Below are 21,193 nucleotides of genomic sequence, written 5' to 3'. Positions count from 1 at the left end.
TTCAAAGAAAGAAGGATTTGTTTTTATACAACACCAATTTTGAAGTTCATTATCCTTGGAGAGTTGTCATAAATAATTCAAATCGCACAAAATTCAAGTCTTGAGACTGAAAACCCTGTAATAAATCCCAGTAATCTAATATGACAGTCCAAGTTAATTTTGCCAGTATCGTCAATATCCTAAGTATATCTTTCGCTCAGACTAATAAATCTTACCAATATCTACGAGAACGACTATACAACTTGATTGATCGGCGTTGCCAACGATATTTGCAAAATTATTTAAAGAGAAATGGCAAAACTACAGTCGTGATAATCTCTCACGGGCATAAGTATGCATACACATGTACTTTCACAAGTAATGTTGTCTTCGGTTCTAACATCCCATTTCTTCCTTTTTCACTGGTTCTAGCATCCCATTTTCAACCCCTTCTCAGTTTTAGCATCCTGATTCGCATCCCCTTTTCAGGTCCAGCATCCCATTTTCACCCCGTCTTCATTTCTTGCATCCCATTTTAATCCCATTCTGAGCTTCAGAATATCAGTTTCCTTTTCATTTCTGAAACCTTTTATTTCAATGGGACGTCTACATATCTTTTTTCGAGAACATATCTTATTCCACATTAACGGTAAAATGAAGGCGAAATAAACCGATGTGAAGATTCAGCGGTGCAAGATGCTAAGAAGATCGATCAATCTTCTGATGTATTAAAAAAACCTCTCATGTTTGACACTTTAAGATTATTTTGGACTCCTAATGATGTATCGGTTGATCTTGAAAGTAAACTGTCAGTGGCAGAGAGCAATGTTTATAAAATCACATGAGTTTGTTTAGAATGAACGTCGAGGCACAAATTTAGACGAAAACCCCCAGGTCCATTGCCAGCTCGTGCGCGTTCATGCCTTATCAGCATCTGTGGTCTAACTAAGCAAATTTGGCACCGATGCCTGTTTGCTGGGAACCGCTTCTATCACAACAAGCAACACTCGCCGTCCTCAAATCTCACTTCGATCAATTTCTCGCCACAGAGAATCCAATTATTCCCAACTGCCCGGATGAAACAAACATGGCGGCCTCCGTTTGGCGAAAATCTGGTATTTTGGAATGGTTCGTGCCAAGCGATGCGTTAGATTTCAAATTCCTTCGATAACGTACCGACTATTTAAACACAGGTTTTGATACTGACGTAAGCGGACCTGCCATGGCGATCACCACGAAGTGGATGCGTAGTATCTGTCTGGCGTTCGTGGTGTGGGGGTTGCCCTCAGGTAAATATAGTTAAATACATTAATTCATATCTCGGTGGTCTTGACGATGCCTGCTTCAACACGCGGCGACGACAACATCCATGACTCGCTAAAGGGTGTTTCACCCTTCTGTTACGCAACGAACCCCATGTCTCCTTTTTCAGTGCAATGTTCTTCAAAATGGCATAATGCATTTAATTTGTGATGAATAATTGAGTACAACTTATCGTCCATCGGTATGTTATAACAATATTTACTTGATACAGATGTCAGCATGAATCAACTATAATCTTTTTTCTTGCGCTAATTATGATATTATGAATAAGTGTTTTTTTAGTAAAGCGCATACATGCAAGACTGTTAAGATCATATAAATAACACACTAACAGATATGTGAAAGTGGTAATATGCATGACAGTTTGTTTGTTGTTTAACGCCGAACTCAGGAATATTCCAGCTGTATGACGGCGGTCTGTAAATAATCGAGTCTGGACCAGACAATCCAGTGATTGATATCATGAGCATCGATCTACGCAATTGGGATACAATGACATGCATCAACTAAGTCAGCGAGGCTGACCACCCGATCCCGTCAGTCGCCTCTTACGACAAGTAAGCATAGTGGCCCTATACAGCAAGCACGGGTTGCTGAAGACCTATTCTAACCCATGCATGACAGCACGTAATATAATGGCATTAGCCGATTTGAGGTTAAAGCGGTATTTATTGCTTAATTTTCGGCAGTTTTTGAGGAACTATTTGTTTACACATAATAAAGTTAAATAAGGTCGTGAATGCTTTGTGACAGGGTGCAGTAAGGTAAGGAAGAGATTGCAAAATAAACGGTTTGATATTAAAAGGAACTGATTAAAGAGTCAGTGATCTGGAGTTAGTGTAATTATATCCGAAGTTCGCGGCATTACAGGGGAAGTGAACGGCACGTCGTCTAATGCTGTTGTGCAGCTGTCGGAGTACTTGAGACCCGCTGTTAATAGCAGGCGGCTGATTGCTGGGAGGAAGTTGGTCGGAGAGGTGAGCACGAAAGTGGAAGCAGTTCTGGAGTGGGCCGGGAGGGGGGTGACGAAGTGAGTGGGTGGAGGATGGCAGGGGAGGGGTTGAGTAATGGACTCGCGCTAGACGGTGGTAATGGGAGAGAGGGGGTGGTTGGGGGATAGAAAGCGCATGTGGAGTTGACTAACATTTATTGCCCGAAATGTAAATAGCTTACAAAAAACAGTCGTTAAATTATCTCAGTAAAATATTACAAACTGGAGCACTCTTCAACTGCCGGAATGTAGACTTGCCAATTGTTCTAGACTTGCATGGGCTGTAGTGAATGTTTGCTTGAGGGTCTGTAAGAGGAGTGGGTGGTGAGGTGAAATGGGGTTTAACGTCGCGTTCAAGATTATTGAACTTATATAGCGACGTGTGTGTGTGTGTGTGTGTGTGTGTGTGTGTGTGTGTGTGTGTGTACTAGTCCAGTCCAGACTGATGCCGATTTACAGTGCTAGCACACTGAGATACCATGCCGCAGTTTAACATGGATACCCCACTCAGACACAGTATACTGACTCCGAGCCGGTAAAGAAAGAGGGATAGGACGTTGGGAGGGGAACGGTAGGAAGGAGAAGGAGAGTCGGAGTGGGGGTTGCCGAAGAAGGATTATGGCAGAGGGGTGGGGGTAACGCTGGACAGTGTGGGAGGACAGGGGAGATAAATCAGCAGAATGATTGAGGGTTAGCTTAATGAGAGAGAGGGGGGGGGGGGAGAGAGAGAGAGAGAGAGAGCAACGAAGACACAGATATACACACATGGTGAGACAGGGCGGAGGATAGAGAGAAAGAGACGGCGATGGATATAAGTCGAAGTACTAAAAAATCAAATACATCTACATGTGTTCTTTTATTACTTCACTCAAAACATGTCTTTATCCATAGGGACAAAATGTCAAAGGAAAGCATCTTTTGTTGAACAAACTGTGGCAGATTCCTCAGTAAAAGATAACACGGAGTAAGGTCGCACAAGTCTGTTAGAGTCACCACATTGCCCAACCCTGACATAAGCAATCTTATAGACAACAACCTCCTGCAATCCTGCCCTCGCCAAGGGACAACCTATTGATCAAGCTGCACTGTATGCATAGAGATTTAGTCATCTATTCAACAATCTGTCTACGGCAACTCACGGTATTCCCTCGCGGGCCATTAGGGGTTCAATAGACGACCGCTTCATCGATCGTGATTCTGGTAGCAATTAAGTCTGCCAACAACATCGGGTTTCACCGCCAGATCCCAACAGGTGTCTTAAACTCTTCGCCTCTGTGTTCGCCTTTAGCGTCTTACGAAATACCGCATCAGTCATGGGCAGGTGCTTCGATTAAATCAGTTGGGTATGACTTGTTCTTTGGGTGACGAACAATGGGATGTTCAAGTAATTGCAATTGGCATAAAGGTTATAGATTTTATTAAACCTTTCAGAGGTACCATTTAATACATTTTTCCTTACTTAGGTTGGCAAAATAATTTTCATATAATGTTCACTGCTCTTATTTCCTTTTACGCCAAATGGAATCTGTTTCGTCGGATAATCGATACTGATCATTCGCTTCCGTTGACATTTTATATTTACAAGACAATCACTATTAGACTTGTGTAGTTACTATATACATGCACAACATATTTTTGTATAAGATGGTACTGGTGGCCCGGTCGTCCAACGAACTGTAATTCACATTGCAGAGGTGTGTCCCTTTGGCGGACCAGAAACGTATGATGGTAGGTTAGAATCCCAGATTCGGCTGAATATGTTTCAAGGTTTGTCGTCGTCACATCGCTGTTAATACGTCTAAGACATGCATAATTTAAAAAATGCCAGTATTTGAAATGACCCGTGACGATTCGGGTTACAATAGGTCTTCAGCAACCCATGCTTGCCGTGAAAGGCGACTATGCTTGTCGTAAGAGGCCACTAACGGGATCGGGTGGACAGCCTGCTGACTTGGTTGGTGCATGTCCTCGTATCCCAACTGCGTGGCTCGATGCTCATGATGTCAATCACTGAAATGTCTGGTTCAGGCTCTATTATTGACAGACCGCCGACAAATAGCTGGATTATTACTGTGTACGGCGTTAAACAACAAAGTAATTTAAATACTGTTCAAACCGTTAAAACCAAACTCACGCAGTTCTACTGATAAATACGTTAGTGTGACCAATGTTCATTGAACAGGTATATCTATTAACTGATTAAATCGTGACTGATCGGGTGCGGGTGTCTACTAAGATACACAGTGATCAAAAGGGAAGCGGCAATACGACGAGACAACATAGCTTTATAGCATGAGGCATAACACAGAGATAACATAGCTTTATAGCATGAGGCATAACACAGAGATAACATAGCTTTATAGCATGAGGCATAACACAGAGATAACATAGCTTTATAGCATGAGGCATAACACAGAGATAACATAGCTTTGTAGCATGAGGCATAACACAGAGATAACATAGCTTTATAGCATGAGGCATAACACAGAGACAACATAGCTCTATAGCATGAGGCATAACACAGAGATAACATAGCTTTGTAGCATGAGGCATAACACAGAGATAACATAGCTTTATAGCATGAGGCATAACACAGAGATAACATAGCTTTGTAGCATGAGGCATAACACAGAGATAACATAGCTTTATAGCATGAGGCATAACACAGAGATAACGTAGCTTTATAGCATGAGGCATAACACAGAGATAACATAGCTTTGTAGCATGAGGCATAACACAGAGATAACATAGCTTTATAGCATGAGGCATAACACAGAGATAACATAGCTTTATAGCATGAGGCATAACACAGAGATAACATAGCTTTGTAGTATGAGGCATGACACAGAGATAACATAGCTTTGTAGCATGAGGCATTACACAGAGATAACATAGCTTTATAGCATGAGGCATAACACAGAGATAACATAGCTTTGTAGCATGAGGCATAACACAGAGATAACATAGCTTTGTAGCATGGGGCATAACACAGAGATAACATAGCTTTATAGCATGAGGCATAACACAGAGATAACATAGCTTTGTAGCATGAGGCATAACACAGAGATAACATAGCTTTATAGCATGAGGCATAACACAGAGATAACATAGCTTTATAGCATGAGGCATAACACAGAGATAACATAGCTTTGTAGTATGAGGCATGACACAGAGATAACATAGCTTTGTAGCATGAGGCATTACACAGAGATAACATAGCTTTATAGCATGAGGCATAACACAGAGATAACATAGCTTTGTAGCATGAGGCATAACACAGAGATAACATAGCTTTGTAGCATGGGGCATAACACAGAGATAACATAGCTTTATAGCATGAGGCATAACACAGAGATAACATAGCTTTATAGCATGAGGCATAACACAAGATAACATAGCTTTATAGCATGAGGCATAACACAAGATAACATAGCTTTATAGCATGAGGCATAACGCAGAGATAACATAGCTTTATAGCATGAGGCATAACAGAGATAACATAGCTTTATAGCATGAGGCATAACACAGAGATAACATAGCTTTATAGCATGAGGCATAACACGGAGATAACATAGCTTTATAGCATGAGGCATAACACAGAGATAACATAGCTTTATAGCATGAGGCATAACACGGAGATAACAAAGCTTTATAGCATGAGGCATAACACAGAGATAACATAGCTTTATAGCATGAGGCATAACACAGAGATAACATAGCTTTATAGCATGAGGCATAACACGGAGATAACATAGCTTTATAGCATGAGGCATAACACAGAGATAACATAGCTTTATAGCATGAGGCATAACACAGAGATAACATAGCTTTATAGCATGAGGCATAACACGGAGATAACATAGCTTTATAGCATGAGGCATAACACGGAGATAACATAGCTTTATAGCATGAGGCATAACACAGAGATAACATAGCTTTATAGCATGAGGCATAACACGGAGATAACATAGCTTTATAGCATGAGGCATAACACAGAGACAACTGGACCCGTAAGAAGACACGCGATATATTTCCGTCGCTATTTATAGATGTTGTAGATGGCTATATTTATTTTCCAATTTTGAAAACATTATTTGTGACATACACAATGTATAATGTGTGACATGAACAGTGCTATGCACTCGTGACGTCTTGGGCTGCCATTATTCGCCAAATTAGCCTGAAGACGACAATAGGTTCAGTTGGACATGCCATATTTTAGCTTCCATTATGGTAACGAAAGTCCAATGATACTTCCATGGGTCCTCGGTCCCCGAAACCCGTTGCCCTGCGACACATTTGTGATTATTAAGTTATATTTTCGTAATCTATTTCAATGAACTATTCATTTTTTTCGTAATGACAAATCTCTATGACCGGTGCAGAATAAAGCGTGTTATTAACATATAACAGATATTCATAGAGGAGAGAGAGAGGGGGGGGTGTACTTGAAAAGGATGGGTGGTGAAGTAGAGATAAACACGAGAGAGAGAAGGGGGGGGGGGGGGGGGGGAGGGGGTTACTAGAAAAGGATGGGTGGTGAAGTAGAGACGGACACACGAGAGAGGGAGAGAGAGGGAGTCACACATGAGACAGAGAGCGGAAGGTAGAGAGTAAGGGACGGCGAGCGAGAGGCCCGGAGACACACGACGAAGACACCCGACACACTGTATTCATCGATGTGTGGATCGATGCTCATGATGGCAATCACTGGATTGTCTAGTCCAGATTCGATTATTTACAGACCGCCGTCATATGGCTGAAATGAGTGCGGACAGCCCTTGGCTGAGTGCGGCGTTAAACAACAAACAAACAAACATTAAACGCGCGAACTGAAAGAAATATACGTGCAGATGTATTTAAAGCGCTATTGCCACTGCTAAATATAACCGCTCGCAGCTGATTGTCGATTTTTACCCGATTTGTAACCAATCAAAACTCAATCATGTTGTTTATCCCTACGAAAATGGACATTTCTTGAAAATCGCCCTATGCAATTTTTTGTCTTTGCTGTAAGTATTATTCCTTATCGGCGAAGTGGCTTGTTTTCACTTAAACGTATTAGCACACATGAGCTATCTTTATGATCATCGCAATATTTCAAGTGGCGAGGAGAATAGTGTCTGAATATTGCAAGGAATAAATGGGCGACTGTTGGTTGTTATTAGACACAGTGTGTGTGCGTGTGTGTGTGTGTGTGAGAGAGAGAGAGAGAGAGAGAGAGAGAGACGATAGAAAGAGAGAGAGAGTCACACATGAGACAGAGACATGAGACATTGTGATTTAGATACAGTATGTCTGTTCCTTCTCCACCAGTGTGGACCAGCTACCCCATCCCAGACGAGCAACTGTTGTATGAAGACCTGATGAGGAATTACCAGAAGTCGGTCCGCCCCGTCATCAACGCCTCCTACACCCTCATTGTCAAGTTCGCACTCCGACTCAACCAGATTGTCGGACTGGTGAGAATTTTGTTCCCCTATAGTCTAGGTTATCTGTGAGATGCTTCACTATCTCTGAATGACGTCTATCCCCGTCACAGATAGCAGATATCCCTAGTTAACAAGCGCTCATCCTTTACTTTAAATGCAGGAATCTGGAATGCAGACACGTCATCAAACTATAGATGACGTCATATGTTACCTTTATCAAAAAGCAATTAATGAATTGGCCAACACATTTCTGTTATTGACATCATTTGTTAAATATACAACATTTTTCTGAATTTGTAAATGAGAAATTTTTTTTAAACAATTTCTCTTGCACGAGATGAAATGAAAATGTATATATTGCACTAGAATGTATTATCCTCGGTAAATCTAATCAGTGAAAAGAGGTTGATGCTGGAAACGAAACACGTGGCTGGTTGAGTCTACTCTGAGTAGATGGTGGGGGTGGCAGGGTGTTGACCCACTCGTCTAATTCGTAGTTGCCTCCCTTCGGCCTGCCAGAAACCTGTGATTGTGGGTTCGAACCCCGGTTCGCCCTGATCATGGTTCAAGGTTTGTCAGCACCATACCCGTGCTCATGGGTTTTACCAAAGTGGAAAACGTCTAAGACCTGCATCACTGTGCATGATATGAAACCCGTTGGCTCTTAAATTCCGAATAACATGTTTAAAGCAGAGGTAATATCTTTTTCACAATCAAGACTATTTAAAGTAATGTTTCAGTAAGGATTAAGTCAGATAATATATTTGTATGTAAATACGATTAGCACCACTTTGGAGGCCCTGTCGTCTAGGGCACCACAATTCGTGCGTGCCAGAAAGATAAATTTTGATCGTGGGTTCGATACTCGGTTAGCCGTGATTATGTTTCTAGCTTTGTCAACACAATACCTGTTTTTCTGGTGTTCCTGACGGATGTCACTCAGTCACTCACTCACTCACTCACTCACTCACTCCGGGGCAGACAGAGTCCCTTAGTGCTAGTGACAACCAACTGTTGACGATTGGGGGTTATCATGTGTGACCTGCTTAAATATGTCCTCTTGGTCAGAAGCGCTGATCGTTGCCGGTGCTGTATTTAAGCCCTGGCCAGGACTCGATTCTTTACCGGTTGTCATGACATAGCTGGAATATGGCTGACGTTCACTCACTCGCTGATCACTGCATCTGAACCTCTCTCTTATTAATCATCAGTGAAGTCGCCTATACTCATAACAGTAGGGACACGGGTGGCCCAGTCGTCTAAGGCGTCGCCATTCGCTGTTGGGTTTGAATCCCGGCTCGCCCGATTATGTTTCCAGTTTGTCTGCACCATACCCGTGCTCGTGGGTTTCACCGAGGTGGTAAACGTCTGAGACCTGCATCACTTCGGGCTTTCCTCCCACATTAAGCTGACACGCCGCGATATAACTGGAATACTGTTCAAACCGGCCTCATAATTGTAACATTGCATTACCAGAGCCAGAAAAACCTTAACCGATGGTGATGCGACCACATTGGTGTTTTTCGTTGACGATAGTCAGAAAAGACTTAAAGGGGCATAATCAAATGTTATGGATCTTAATTATTATAAACCATATTTATTTTCAGGACGAGCGGCAGCAGGTTCTTACAAGCAATGTGTTTATTGATCAGGTAAGGCGACAGCGAGGATTTTTCAACTATGATCAAAGAGACGACATTAAGTAGTTTTTAGCACTTGTTCAACCTTACTCTAAATTAGCTTGCTTAACTGGAAAAAAAGGTTCTTGAGTTCAGTTATTCCACTTTTGGGAAATTGGATTCGGCATCAACGTAAACAGATTAAAAATATTACTACTAATTATTAAGAGGAATCGTGGGGTTATTTCATGATATTCGAAAGCTAGAGGATTGGTTGTACTTGAATTGTATGAGTTGAGGGTGAGGGGAAATTGGGTTTACATATCGACTTGCATGCACGTGCGTGCGTGTGTTGCTGCTTGTACTAGTCCGGACTGATGCCGTTTTATAGTGCTAGCTCACTGAGATACCATGCCGCTTTTTTAACATGAATACCCCACTCAGACACAGTATACGGACTCCCGAGCCGATCAGTCTTGTTTTAGCCCCTTAATGCCGAGCGCCAGACGGGTAACATCAAGTACCATCTCTCAACGTCTTTGGGTATGACGCGACCGGGATCGAACCATTTGAATTACTTACTTTAATTGTAAATGAAGCTGAACATACCGGGTTTTCATGGCAATATGGGATACTATGCGTAGACTATCCCTTTCAAATTTTGAGTGGTATAGATTGCCTTAGTGTTGGTCTCTATGAGAAACGTTGGCGCCTTGAGCAGTGGCGTCGGGGCTTTGAAGGAAATTAGTGGCTTTATAATTGGTTACTTCAAAGGCAGTTGGTTCGTAGCAGTACTTGAAGTAGTAAACGTAGATGAGATACTGGCAGTTGTAGAGGTTACATCCATGGGTTAGAGAGCAAGAAGCAGATAGAATCGTGCTAGCCTGTCTCCCCTCTCAGTCCCCGGACCAAGATTTTATTTCTGGGGACTAATTGTCGGAAGCGTGTATGTAGTTAGTTGAGGACTTGGCAAAACACAGGAATACCCACTTACCAGTGCGGCTCAACAGAGTTGCGCTGAGACTTAACGGGGGTTGCCATTCTGCTGATTTCTTAATGTCCCTTTCTCGTTCTCAATCTCATTAAAATCAGATCTTAGTTCTCGCTTTGTTTAGCGGCAGCGAGAACGTAGATCTGATGTTAATGAGACTGCTCTTGTCTGTGATCGGATTCTTTACTGACGCTTTCATCCTATTCTGAGGTGGATTTCTTTTGTTCACGTTATCTCTATTCTGTTGTTGATAATTAATTACCCTTTCTCTATTCTGTAAGTAGGGGGGCACGGGTGGCCCAATCGTCTAAGGCGCCGCGATTCGCTGTGCAGAGTTGCGTCCCTTGGACACGACAGAAAGCTATGATTGTGGGTTCGAATCCCAGTTCGCCCCGATTATGTTTCTAGGTTTGTCAGCACCATACCCGTGCTCGTGGGTTTCACCGAAGTGGTAAACGTCTAAGACCTGCATCACTTCTGGCTTTCCTCCCACATTAAGCTGACACGCCGTGATATAACTGAAATACTGTTAAAAGCGGCGTTAAACACAACTCACTCACTCACTATTCTGTAAGTAAATTGTTTCCACTTTTCACCAGGAATGGGTGGACGAGAACCTCGCCTGGGATCCCAAAAACTACAATGACATTCGCTCACTCCGCGTAGCCGGCAGTAACGTGTGGCTGCCAGACACCTTCATGTTCAACAAGTAAGGAGAACACTCCATGGACGTTACCCCTTGATCAGCTACATGTCCCGTTGTCTCCTGTATATTTACTGTAATTAATGACCCTGCAGATAAGGACATTGTTACAAGGTGTGACCTGGCGGATTGTGTGCCATTATACCCCGAAGGTATCCATCGTTCTTGTGCTGCCGACATGGGCCTTGTTCTACAAAACGATCTTCGGGCTACGAGTGTCAACTTCCATACTTTAACACTGACGCACGACAGTCGTAGCGCTGAGATCGCTTTATGGAACGGGGCCCTGTGCTGGCCCCGACTTGATTATTTACGGTCGACATGGTATACGTGAAATATTGCGAGCTGCGGCGTAAAACAGTATTTACGGTCGTAAGTGTACACTGAATATCCAGGACATTTGATAAAATATATGCATTGAGAAACTTGTGCAATCCGCAATAAATAAAAGTATATATATATATATATATATATATATATATATATATATTATATATATATATATATATATAATACCTGGAGCCACACCAATTTGCATGAGTGTTCCTCCTCGATTTTTGTCCTCACTCAGTGTGATGAAACAAGTAACTTTATATTTGATATCATCCCTGGCCACGGGAGCGTGTTGGGTTTTTTGTATGCAGTGTTTATATATATGTAATAATATATATTCTTATCTTATGATCATTTGTGATTTGGTGGTCGTTGTGGGAGGCGTGTACAAGAAAATCATGTCCTTAATACATGTTTGCATCTAACAAACGACCCCTCAAATCACAAATGATAATTTCCCGTATCGGTAATACATCTTACAGCGCAGACGACGGATCAACCGGATTCATGAGCGGCACGTTTGTCCAGATACACAACGACGGGAGTGTCATGTGGCCAGTACCGGTCAAACTGAAGAGCTCGTGCAAGGTGGACATCACGTACTTCCCGTTTGATGACCAGAAGTGTATTCTGAGATTCGGGTCGTGGATCTACAGCGGTTCCTGGGTGGACTATGTTACCATGTACAACAACACACCAATCGACATGGCGTACTACGTCAACAACAGTGAGTGGGAACTACTTTCAGTGACGTTGCAGAAGAACAACCGTCAGTACGAGTGCTGCCCGGATGCGCACCCTGATTTGACGTTCATTCTGCATATACGTCGTAAAACATTCTACTACATCTTTAACATCATCGTCCCTTGTATCATGCTGTCGATACTGACGCTGTTGACGTTCTGGCTGCCCCCGACGTCGGGGGAGAAGGTAACGCTGGGACTGAACGTCTTCCTGGCGTTCTCCATGTTTATGTTGCTGGTGGCAGAGGAGGTTCCGGCCACGTCGGAGGCAGTGCCACTCATTGGTAGGTATAATACCCGTGAAGGCCCGGGGTAGAATAGGTCTTCAGCAACCCACGCTTGTCGTAAAAGGCGACTATTCTTGTCGGAAGAGGGACTAACGGGTGGTCAGCCTCATTGACTTGGTTGATGCATGTCATCGTATCCAAACTGCGTGGATGGATGTTCATGATGTCAATCACTGGAGTGTCTGGTCTGGACTCAGTTATTTGCAGACCGCCATCATATAGTTGGAATATAGTTGTAGTTCGGCGTTAAAAAACAAACAAACATTGGTAGGCATACCTAGTAGTGAGCAAGTGTGTGTCTCGGCTTAATGTGGGAGGAAAACCCGGATGCAGGTTGTTTACCTATTTGATGAAACCAGCGAGCAGTGGTAAGTTATGTGTAATAGTTAGGTCTGGTGGTAGCCTTGTGATTTTAGCTTCTTCTTGTAACGTCTAAGACCTGGGCTCGATTCCTCATTGGTACAACGCGTCGAACAAGTTATAATTACGACAGAGTGATGATTTGAGCTTTCTTCGTCGCACAGACGTTCCTGCTTTGATTTGAAGCAGGGTTTTCTTGTCAGGGTAAACGTATACTTACCTATCAACCAACCATGAGTGAATGTGATTTTACGCCACTTTGGCCTATATTCGAGCATGTTACGGCGGGGGCAACATAAAATGGTACTCATGTGGGGAATTGAACCGGGGCTGACGGCGGGGCGAGTGAACGCTTCAACAACTAGGCTACCCCGCCGCCCTACTCCATTTGACATAAATAAGAATACTTAAAATAAGATATGACCTTAAATGAATACCGTCTTTGAGACTTTATCAAGACAACTGTTGAATACAACCTACATACGTGTTATAGACACGCGTGCACCGGCGTATTTCTGAAGTTAATGTGCCAAATATCTATTACAGTAAACTACGGTTATAACGAACACGCTTATAACGAACTGACGGATATAGAGAACTTACTTTTTTGTCCCGACTATTTGTTGTAGGTATGCTGTATATATGCATATAGCGAACCACGGCTACAACGAACTAAAATTAATGGTCCCTTTGAGTTCGTTGTAACCATAGTTTGCTGTATTATTAATAAATGAATAAAATACCTAATATTTTTACCTAGGTTATATTCATGTGTAATTCTAATATAACTATTTCTTTAATAATAATATCCCGAATACATGTTATTTGCAGGTATCTATCTGTGCTTGGTAATGACGATGACGTCGGTATCTGTTATCATGGCCGTCATAGTCATCAACGTCTACAACCGTGGGATGAAGATGAGGCGTGCTCCTGTCTGGATGAGAACATTAGCTCTTAACTGGCTGTCTAAGGTCCTTCATGTCAAACACGACATAGAACTAGTTGCACGACACGTAGTACTGGTAAGCAATGTCACCATGTTGCATATTCGATTCATGTTCAACTAATGTTTCATCTTCGAGGCAAGGGAGCTAACTGACTGTAAAAGTCCAGTGGAAACTGGATAGTCAGTTAACTCCCTTGCCTCGGGAAGATGCTTATGTTTGAATTAGGCAACAATCACTAACGCATATTGCGCGAGTTTTCGAGAACACTTGGTGTCATCACTGACTTTTAGTGATCCATTCATATAAGTTTGCCTTTTATGCTAAGTGGAATCTGTTTCGGTAAATGTTTGACACTGATTATTCCCTGCCGTTCCATATTTTGTATCAATTACAGATGACGCCAAGGGCACCATCATCCATCAACGAGGCTTACATTATCATGCTAATTTTCAATGGGTTTTTCAGCCTTTAGATATCACTCGATGGTTTCCTTAATGATTTACAATGAAAGCCCATTGGTCCAGAAACAGCAAATGCCAGGCATTTACTGTTGGAACATGTCCTAACATCAAGCTCCTCACAGCTTTCTGTACTGTGGCTGCCACCAGTCGCAGCTTCCCACTGTGATAGGCAGCCACAACCATGCTTGGAATCGACAGATCGACAGACCGTTATGTTTACAAACAAGTGATGACTGCCGTGACACCGAATACTCTTTGCCCAGCTAAATTATTTTCTTTGTATGTCAATTTGAATTTCTATTTTATTACAACTATCAAGTAATTGGTAGAGTAAGAATGTAAGGATGAAGTTGGTGATTTTCCGTTCGTCTACAAGCTCGAACCAATCTGATGAAACAAACAAAAAGTTTAATTCAACTGGGAAATATGTTTTGAACCTTTTCAAAATTCATTATGATGGCATTGCCAAAGGCATAAACAAAAGTATATACGTTACGACATTTGGGGTTAGAGTGCAAATTTCAAGATGCTTGTTTTGACAGCTCCCACGCTGACTGCAGCAATGTTATAACGAAGGCGTCACGCGCTCGGAGGAGCTTGTTCCCAATACAATGTATATGCAAAGGGACATAACTCAGTACCCATGATTCGTTTATCTAGAAATACGCTATTGGTGACTAGTAAATGTAAATGGCCCAATTTGCCCTGTTTGCCCTGATTTTAGTTCTAGGTTTCTTCCAAGTGGCGTTACTCACTGTTCCCGTGATCATTTGTACTGGTCATTATATGTACTGGTCATGTGTACGAGGTGAACAACGCCAAAGGTTTCAATAACTGAATATGTCTCCTAATTTACAGGAGGACCACTTCTACGAAGTAACAAAACGGCCTGATAACACAAGTCAGATCCGCAAGACTTACTCCAAGTTTGACATAAACAAACCCATCAACAGCCCAATATTCACCAGACACAACAACAACTCGGAAGGGTACCAGCCAATCAGACCACACGTTAGAAACCGAAGGAACAGCATCGGGGAGCATCCTGACCAATGGCACGACCCGTACTATCGCCAGGACGACCACGAGCCTGTCCACAACGGACCCCCGGGAGCATCTTTCAGCGAGGACACACCACCCTGTAATATTGTTCCTTCCGTTCTTATTGAAAGCCCCAATGCAAGTCAAGCACCCGCTGTGGTTATCCCCAATCAGAACGCCTGCTCACTTCAAACAGTCCTCCACCAGAACACAAACGCCTACCAGAGTCAGGTCGTGTTCCAACACTCCACTGCATCCACTTCAGGCCAGGCGACGCGGTTTGAAGAAGCTACTGACGGTGATTCTGATAGTGAAACGGTTAATTCTATCCCCCATCTCAAGAAGGTGATTGTGGCCGAGTGGCAGAGGATTGCCGTTGTCGTGGATAGGTTCCTGTTCTGGTTCTACATGTTTGTTACCTTCACATCCTACCTCATCATCCTCATCATTGTCCCTGCTCAGCACTACACCCACGGCAAGCGAGGCATCTTCCAGGAAGGGGGATTTCAGCCGACTGACATATAGGTTGCGGGAGAGTGCCATAACAGCCGGGGATGAATACCATCAAGGGCATCATGCCATCGTCTCTCTTTGTTAGTCCGGAAACCAACACATCTGGACGAAATATTTGACGAGGATAAACAATGCTATTAGCACCATGCATTTAAGATGTATTTTGTGGAGGATTCTGGTTGGCCATAAGTGTTATTGTAGTGTAGCCGAGAGAGAAGCCACTGCGGGCATGTGTCTTTTATCATGTTGTGTTGAACCTGACATATTAAATGACAGTGTGATCAAACACCGATCTTAATGACACGATTGATATTTAGGCAGGTTATGGAACTTTTGATGCCGGGGCTGTTTGGGATATTCAGTACAGTGGGAAACGTTTAACTTCACCTTTCGGTACAGTTCAAACAGGGATGGATTCTGTACAATGCTCAAAATTTTTGTGCGTTCAGTCATTTTAGACGAATATTTGTTCATATTGCCAATGCTATTGCTTTTCAGAGACCTAATAGAAACATTTTGTTTGTCAAGAAAGTCATTTAATGCCAATTTTTAACTTGTGAATCCATATTACATCAGTTGATACACAAGAGATGTTGATAATCAGCAATGCTGAAATTCAGGCAAGTCCAATCTCGACGGGTTGATTCAAAAACTGGAACATTGGGGTTAAGGTGAGGGAGTGAGTGAGTTGGGTGTAACGCCGGTTTGAACAGTATTTATATCACCGTGACAGCCTAATGTGTGAGGAAAGACAGAAGTCAGGCAGGTCTCAGACGTTACCACTTGGGTGAAACCCACGAGCAGGGGTATGGTGCTGACAAGCCTGGAAACATAATCGTGGCGAACCGGGATTCGAACCCACGATCTAGGTCTTAGCGCGGCCAGGCGACCCAACTCTGCACAGCGAATTAGACGACTGGGCCACCCGTATCTCCTGAGGGTTAGAGAACATGTTCACACTGGTGGAACTCAGATGTGTTGGGTTAGTGGATTCTTCTGGAACTGGGGGCACGGGTGGCCCAGTCGTCTAAGGCGCCGCGATTCGCTGTGCAGAGTTGCGTCCACTGGGCACGCGAGAAACCTATGATTGTGGGTTCGAATCCCGGTTCGCCCCGATTATGTTTCGAGGTTTGTCAGCACCATACCCGTGCTCGTGGGTTTCACCGAAGTGGTAAACGTCTAAGACCTGCATCACTTCTGGCTTTCCTCCCACATTAAGCTGACACGCCGTGATATAACTGGAATACTGTTAAAAGTGGCGTTAAACCCAACTCTATCACTATATCGTCTGGAACTGGCGTTACGCAGTCATTCAAACCAGTATGATCACGGAGCACTGATTTATATTCCGGGGACGGAAGATGCATACACCATAGAGAAATCACTCGTTAATTCCTAACACTGTTGCTATGGTAGATCAGTTGTGTTACTGAATGGTTTGTGTTAAATGTTAAATAGCTCAAACAGTTTTAGAATGTCATGTTGTTCATTTACTACAGTTTATTTACAGCTGACGAATCCTGATGGGGCGTCTTCCATTGTTACCATAATAAACATTAATTAGAAACAAATAAGTTATTTTTTTCTTTTGCACCGAAATGTACGAGAACCACGAATGTGAAGTAACGTAGGGTATGAAAAAGGTATGATCGCTTTCTTTGGTGTTTGTGGTAAAGGTGACTCCATATTGGTGAATGAGTATGGTTTTACGCCGCTTTTAGCAATATTCCAGCAATATCACGGCGGGTAACACCAGAAATGGGCTTCACGTGCTGTACCCATGTCGGGAATCGAACCCGAGCGAACGTTTTAACCACTAGGCTACCCGACCGCCCCGACTTCATATTGCGACGGTCATTATCACGTATCTAATGTATTATTTCTCCATTTTATTGTGAGTGAGTGAGTGAGTTACGTATTTAATGATAAAAAAACAAAGCACATGACAATAAAACCGATCGTCCAAACGCATCACGGCAACGGCCATGGTAACCCGATGCACGTGGGTTCCGTGCAAATTGAAATGCACATGAGTTCCCCATTTCGTGCCCAAAAAATCCACCCTGATCGGATGACATTCATTCGTTATTGAATGGCTATCACATGCCAAGATTGACAAGAAATCAGCGACACCAAGCCCTTGAACGATTGCAAGCCGGACAAACCGCCCGGCAAGTAGCCAATACATTTCAAGCCTACGTAAGGACCATATACAGGCTCCAGCAACGGTACCAGACCACCAACACTACAGATGACCGACCACGTAGTGGAAGACCATGGGTCACCACCCAACGTCAGGATCGTCAGATTGTGAACAGCATCTTCAAGATCGCTTTGTTACTGCTGCGGAAACTGTCACAGGCCACACCGAGGACCCATTCTGACACCACGTCATCGCCGGGACCGTCTGCAGTGGGCAACACAGCACCAGCATTGGAGAGTCCTCTTCTTAGACGAGAGCCGTTACTGTATATCAACAGCAGATAGCAGAGAGGGAGAAAGTCTGGCGACGCCGAGGGGAGCGTTATTCGGATGCTTGTGTTGTTGAGAGAGACTCGTGGGAGGTCCGAACGTCATGTTTTGGGGTGGAATTGGTCTTGCACAGAGGGTCGGCCCTGTGGTCTTCCAGAACATCGGTCCAGGGAGAGGCAATGGTGTCACAGCAGCTAGGTACATTGATTAAGTCTTGAGACCACTCGCCATACCTCATTTGGCACGTCGCCAAGTCACGAGTTTCAGCATGATAACGCCCGTGCCCACACTGCGAGAGCAACAATTCCAGCACAATTGCATCAGAACCATGCAGTGGCCTGCCCTCAGTCACGATTTAAATCCCATTGAGCACCTGTGGAACGAGATTCAAAGACGACTGAATGACGTCCGACGAAGGCCGACAACTGCAGCTGAACTGCGTCAGGCGTTCCTCATAGCTAGTTAACTGAAAATCATTGATGGTACCAGGCGTTCGCATCCATCGTTGCCTTGACTACTATCGAATATACATCCTTCTCTACACCATCCATGTATTCGGGTATGACTTGTATCATCCGAAATGAATCCACATTCGTAACATGGGAGTTACTGGTGTCAGTATAGGAAACGAAACATTTCCAAGGTCAGCTCCAAACTCTGGTCTCTCAGCTACTCAGTTTTGACCTTTTTGGCTGCTATCCGCCATCAGTTGATCTGCAGGTGTGTTCAAACCAATATGTAGATTAGATTCAGATGGCTGTAGGTCGCTTAAAATTCCTGTTAAATAAAAGCCACAAAACCGTTCCAGCAGCCACAAGAAATCTCTGCTAAGATCAGAGTCGAAGGTATGATTCTGACTGTATCATGTCTATGAACTTATGAATCAGTATCAAATAGTGAAGATATCAGGTGCTAAAGGTGGAGCGTATCCTGCTCAACCGGTGGCACCCGCAACAAACACATGCAAAGGCAAGTCAAGTGTTCACCTGCAACAAGGGACCATATGGTACAAGTCAAAATAACAAGTCGAACATCATACTTGTCACTGAAGCGTCAAATTTGGAAATGTCCTCCATCTTTTGAAAGCTTTACTGGGGGCTTGAATGTGAAAACCTTGATTAAACAATTTGAGCAATACGCTCTTTGAAATCTTCGTAGAAAGGGCATGCTCGGTTAAGTAATGTCACACGATCAAAGACGGTCAAAGAAGGTACTCTATGAACAAAGGTAAATAGAGTCAAATAGGTGCAAAGGGTAAAAAAATATTTTGTTTGTTTGTTCGTTGTTTAACGCCGCATTCAGCAATATTTCAGCGTTGTGACTGCAGTCTATAAATAATCGAATCTGGACCAGCCAATCCATTGATTAACATCATGAGTATCGATCAACACCATTGGGATGACATGCATCAACCAAGTCAGTGAGCCTGACCACCCGATCCCGTTAGTCGCCTCTTTATGGCAAGCATGGGTTGCTGATGACCTATTCTACCCCGGATCTTCATGGGTCGGTCAAATATTAACTATATAAGGATTTAAAGGTCTTAGACGTTTACCACTTCGCTGAAACCCACGAGCACGTGTATGGTGCTGACAAACCTAGAAACATTATCGACGCGAACCGGGATACGAACCCACGATCACAGGTTTCTGGTGTGCCCAAGGGACGCAACTCTGCACAGCGAATTGCCGCCCGTGTGCCCCCTGTTGCCAATAGAAGGGTGACACTGTGGACAGGTCAATGGTCCTGAATTACTTTGTAAGGATAGGATATATGCATGAACAACTTCCTCATAACAATTAGGACTTACATGAAAAAAATGTAGCTCCTAATATTAACAAAGAAGTTGTTTATGCATATATATTATCCTTACTTGGTACTCCAACTTGAAAATGCCTCTACAAGAAGTAACTGAATTACTATGTCAAACTCATGAGTATTACAAGATTATGTTTTTTGAAAATTTACTTAACACAGACCCTAAGGTTACATGAATTTCGCAAACCCATTACTTTAACAACTATTTTTCCTAACCTATAAGGCAAGTAACTGCACCCCAGATCTGATGGGGATGCAAACACACACAAAACAAAGCATTAAACATCTAAAGTTTATTGCAGTGAAATACAATATATGTTGATTGCAATCAATGAAATCAGTAACAATCAAAAGATTTCAAATATAAAAATAATATTCTGTATCATTCTATTACATAGTTAAAAATACAAGCTTGATTTGGACTTCCAGTTGCTTGTACACAGCATAAAACTGAATGTAAGCAGCATGCTATATACCTGTCACCTAATGTTGTTCTTTAACTGTACGAGTACTATATACCTGTCACCTAGTCTTGCTCTTTGACTAAAGTAGCATATATATTCCAAACAAAATACTTAAGGGCTCATGAATATTATTGAGGATATTATTTTGTATTGAAGACTGAAATTCTTAAAAATGTGTATGGTATTTAGAAAGATATAAATACGTTTTTGTTCAATACATGTTCATGCTCATCTTTTAGTAGCATATTATATATAGGTCACCTCCTGTCGATCTCATGATCACAGTTCACATCACACTTACATAAACATTTTGATAATATGGATTACAATTGTGTATACTAACACATGATCATGTGTTTTGATTTTACAGCAATCTTTAACATGTCAACACACATGTATTTCTTATTCCACAAAGTTTATAATGTAATATATACACTAGTTTACCATACAATATTTATGGAAGAAGGCTTTAAAAATACTTCATCAAACAAAAATATACTTACCCCATACAATCTATTGAGTCAGCAAAACCTATTATGTAGAAAAACATGTACTACAGGTTTATTTTAATGTTTTGAGCAATTATAAATTATCAACATCCCACGAGCAGAAGAAAAAAGAACTATAAAAAGTCTATGTAGGTTATGTGAAATATATACCAATCAAAAGAAGTTAAGGACCAACCGATTCGTTCATATTACGATATTTAATCT

General features: G+C 42.5%; 1 protein-coding gene across 1 annotated transcript; it reads left to right on the top strand.

Annotated features, from left to right (window-relative positions):
* The first annotated feature begins 962 nt into the window (after positions 1-962).
* Positions 963-16,570, top strand: LOC139463480 (neuronal acetylcholine receptor subunit alpha-10-like). Its single transcript, XM_071244751.1, has 7 exons — positions 963-1,268; positions 7,610-7,755; positions 9,333-9,377; positions 10,935-11,044; positions 11,854-12,398; positions 13,593-13,786; positions 15,031-16,570. The coding sequence occupies exons 1-7, from the start codon at positions 1,202-1,204 to the stop codon at positions 15,736-15,738; spliced, it is 1,815 nt and encodes a 604-aa protein (XP_071100852.1). The 5' UTR covers positions 963-1,201; the 3' UTR covers positions 15,739-16,570.
* Positions 16,571-21,193: the final 4,623 nt, after the last annotated feature.

This window comes from Haliotis cracherodii, unplaced genomic scaffold (assembly GCF_022045235.1).
Source record: "Haliotis cracherodii isolate W230 unplaced genomic scaffold, xgHalCrac1.p SCAF_16, whole genome shotgun sequence".
NCBI classification, from domain to species: Eukaryota; Metazoa; Mollusca; class Gastropoda; order Lepetellida; family Haliotidae; genus Haliotis; species Haliotis cracherodii.
The sequence above is the reverse complement of the archived record's forward strand: the minus strand, read 5'-3'. Positions and strand labels throughout refer to the sequence as shown.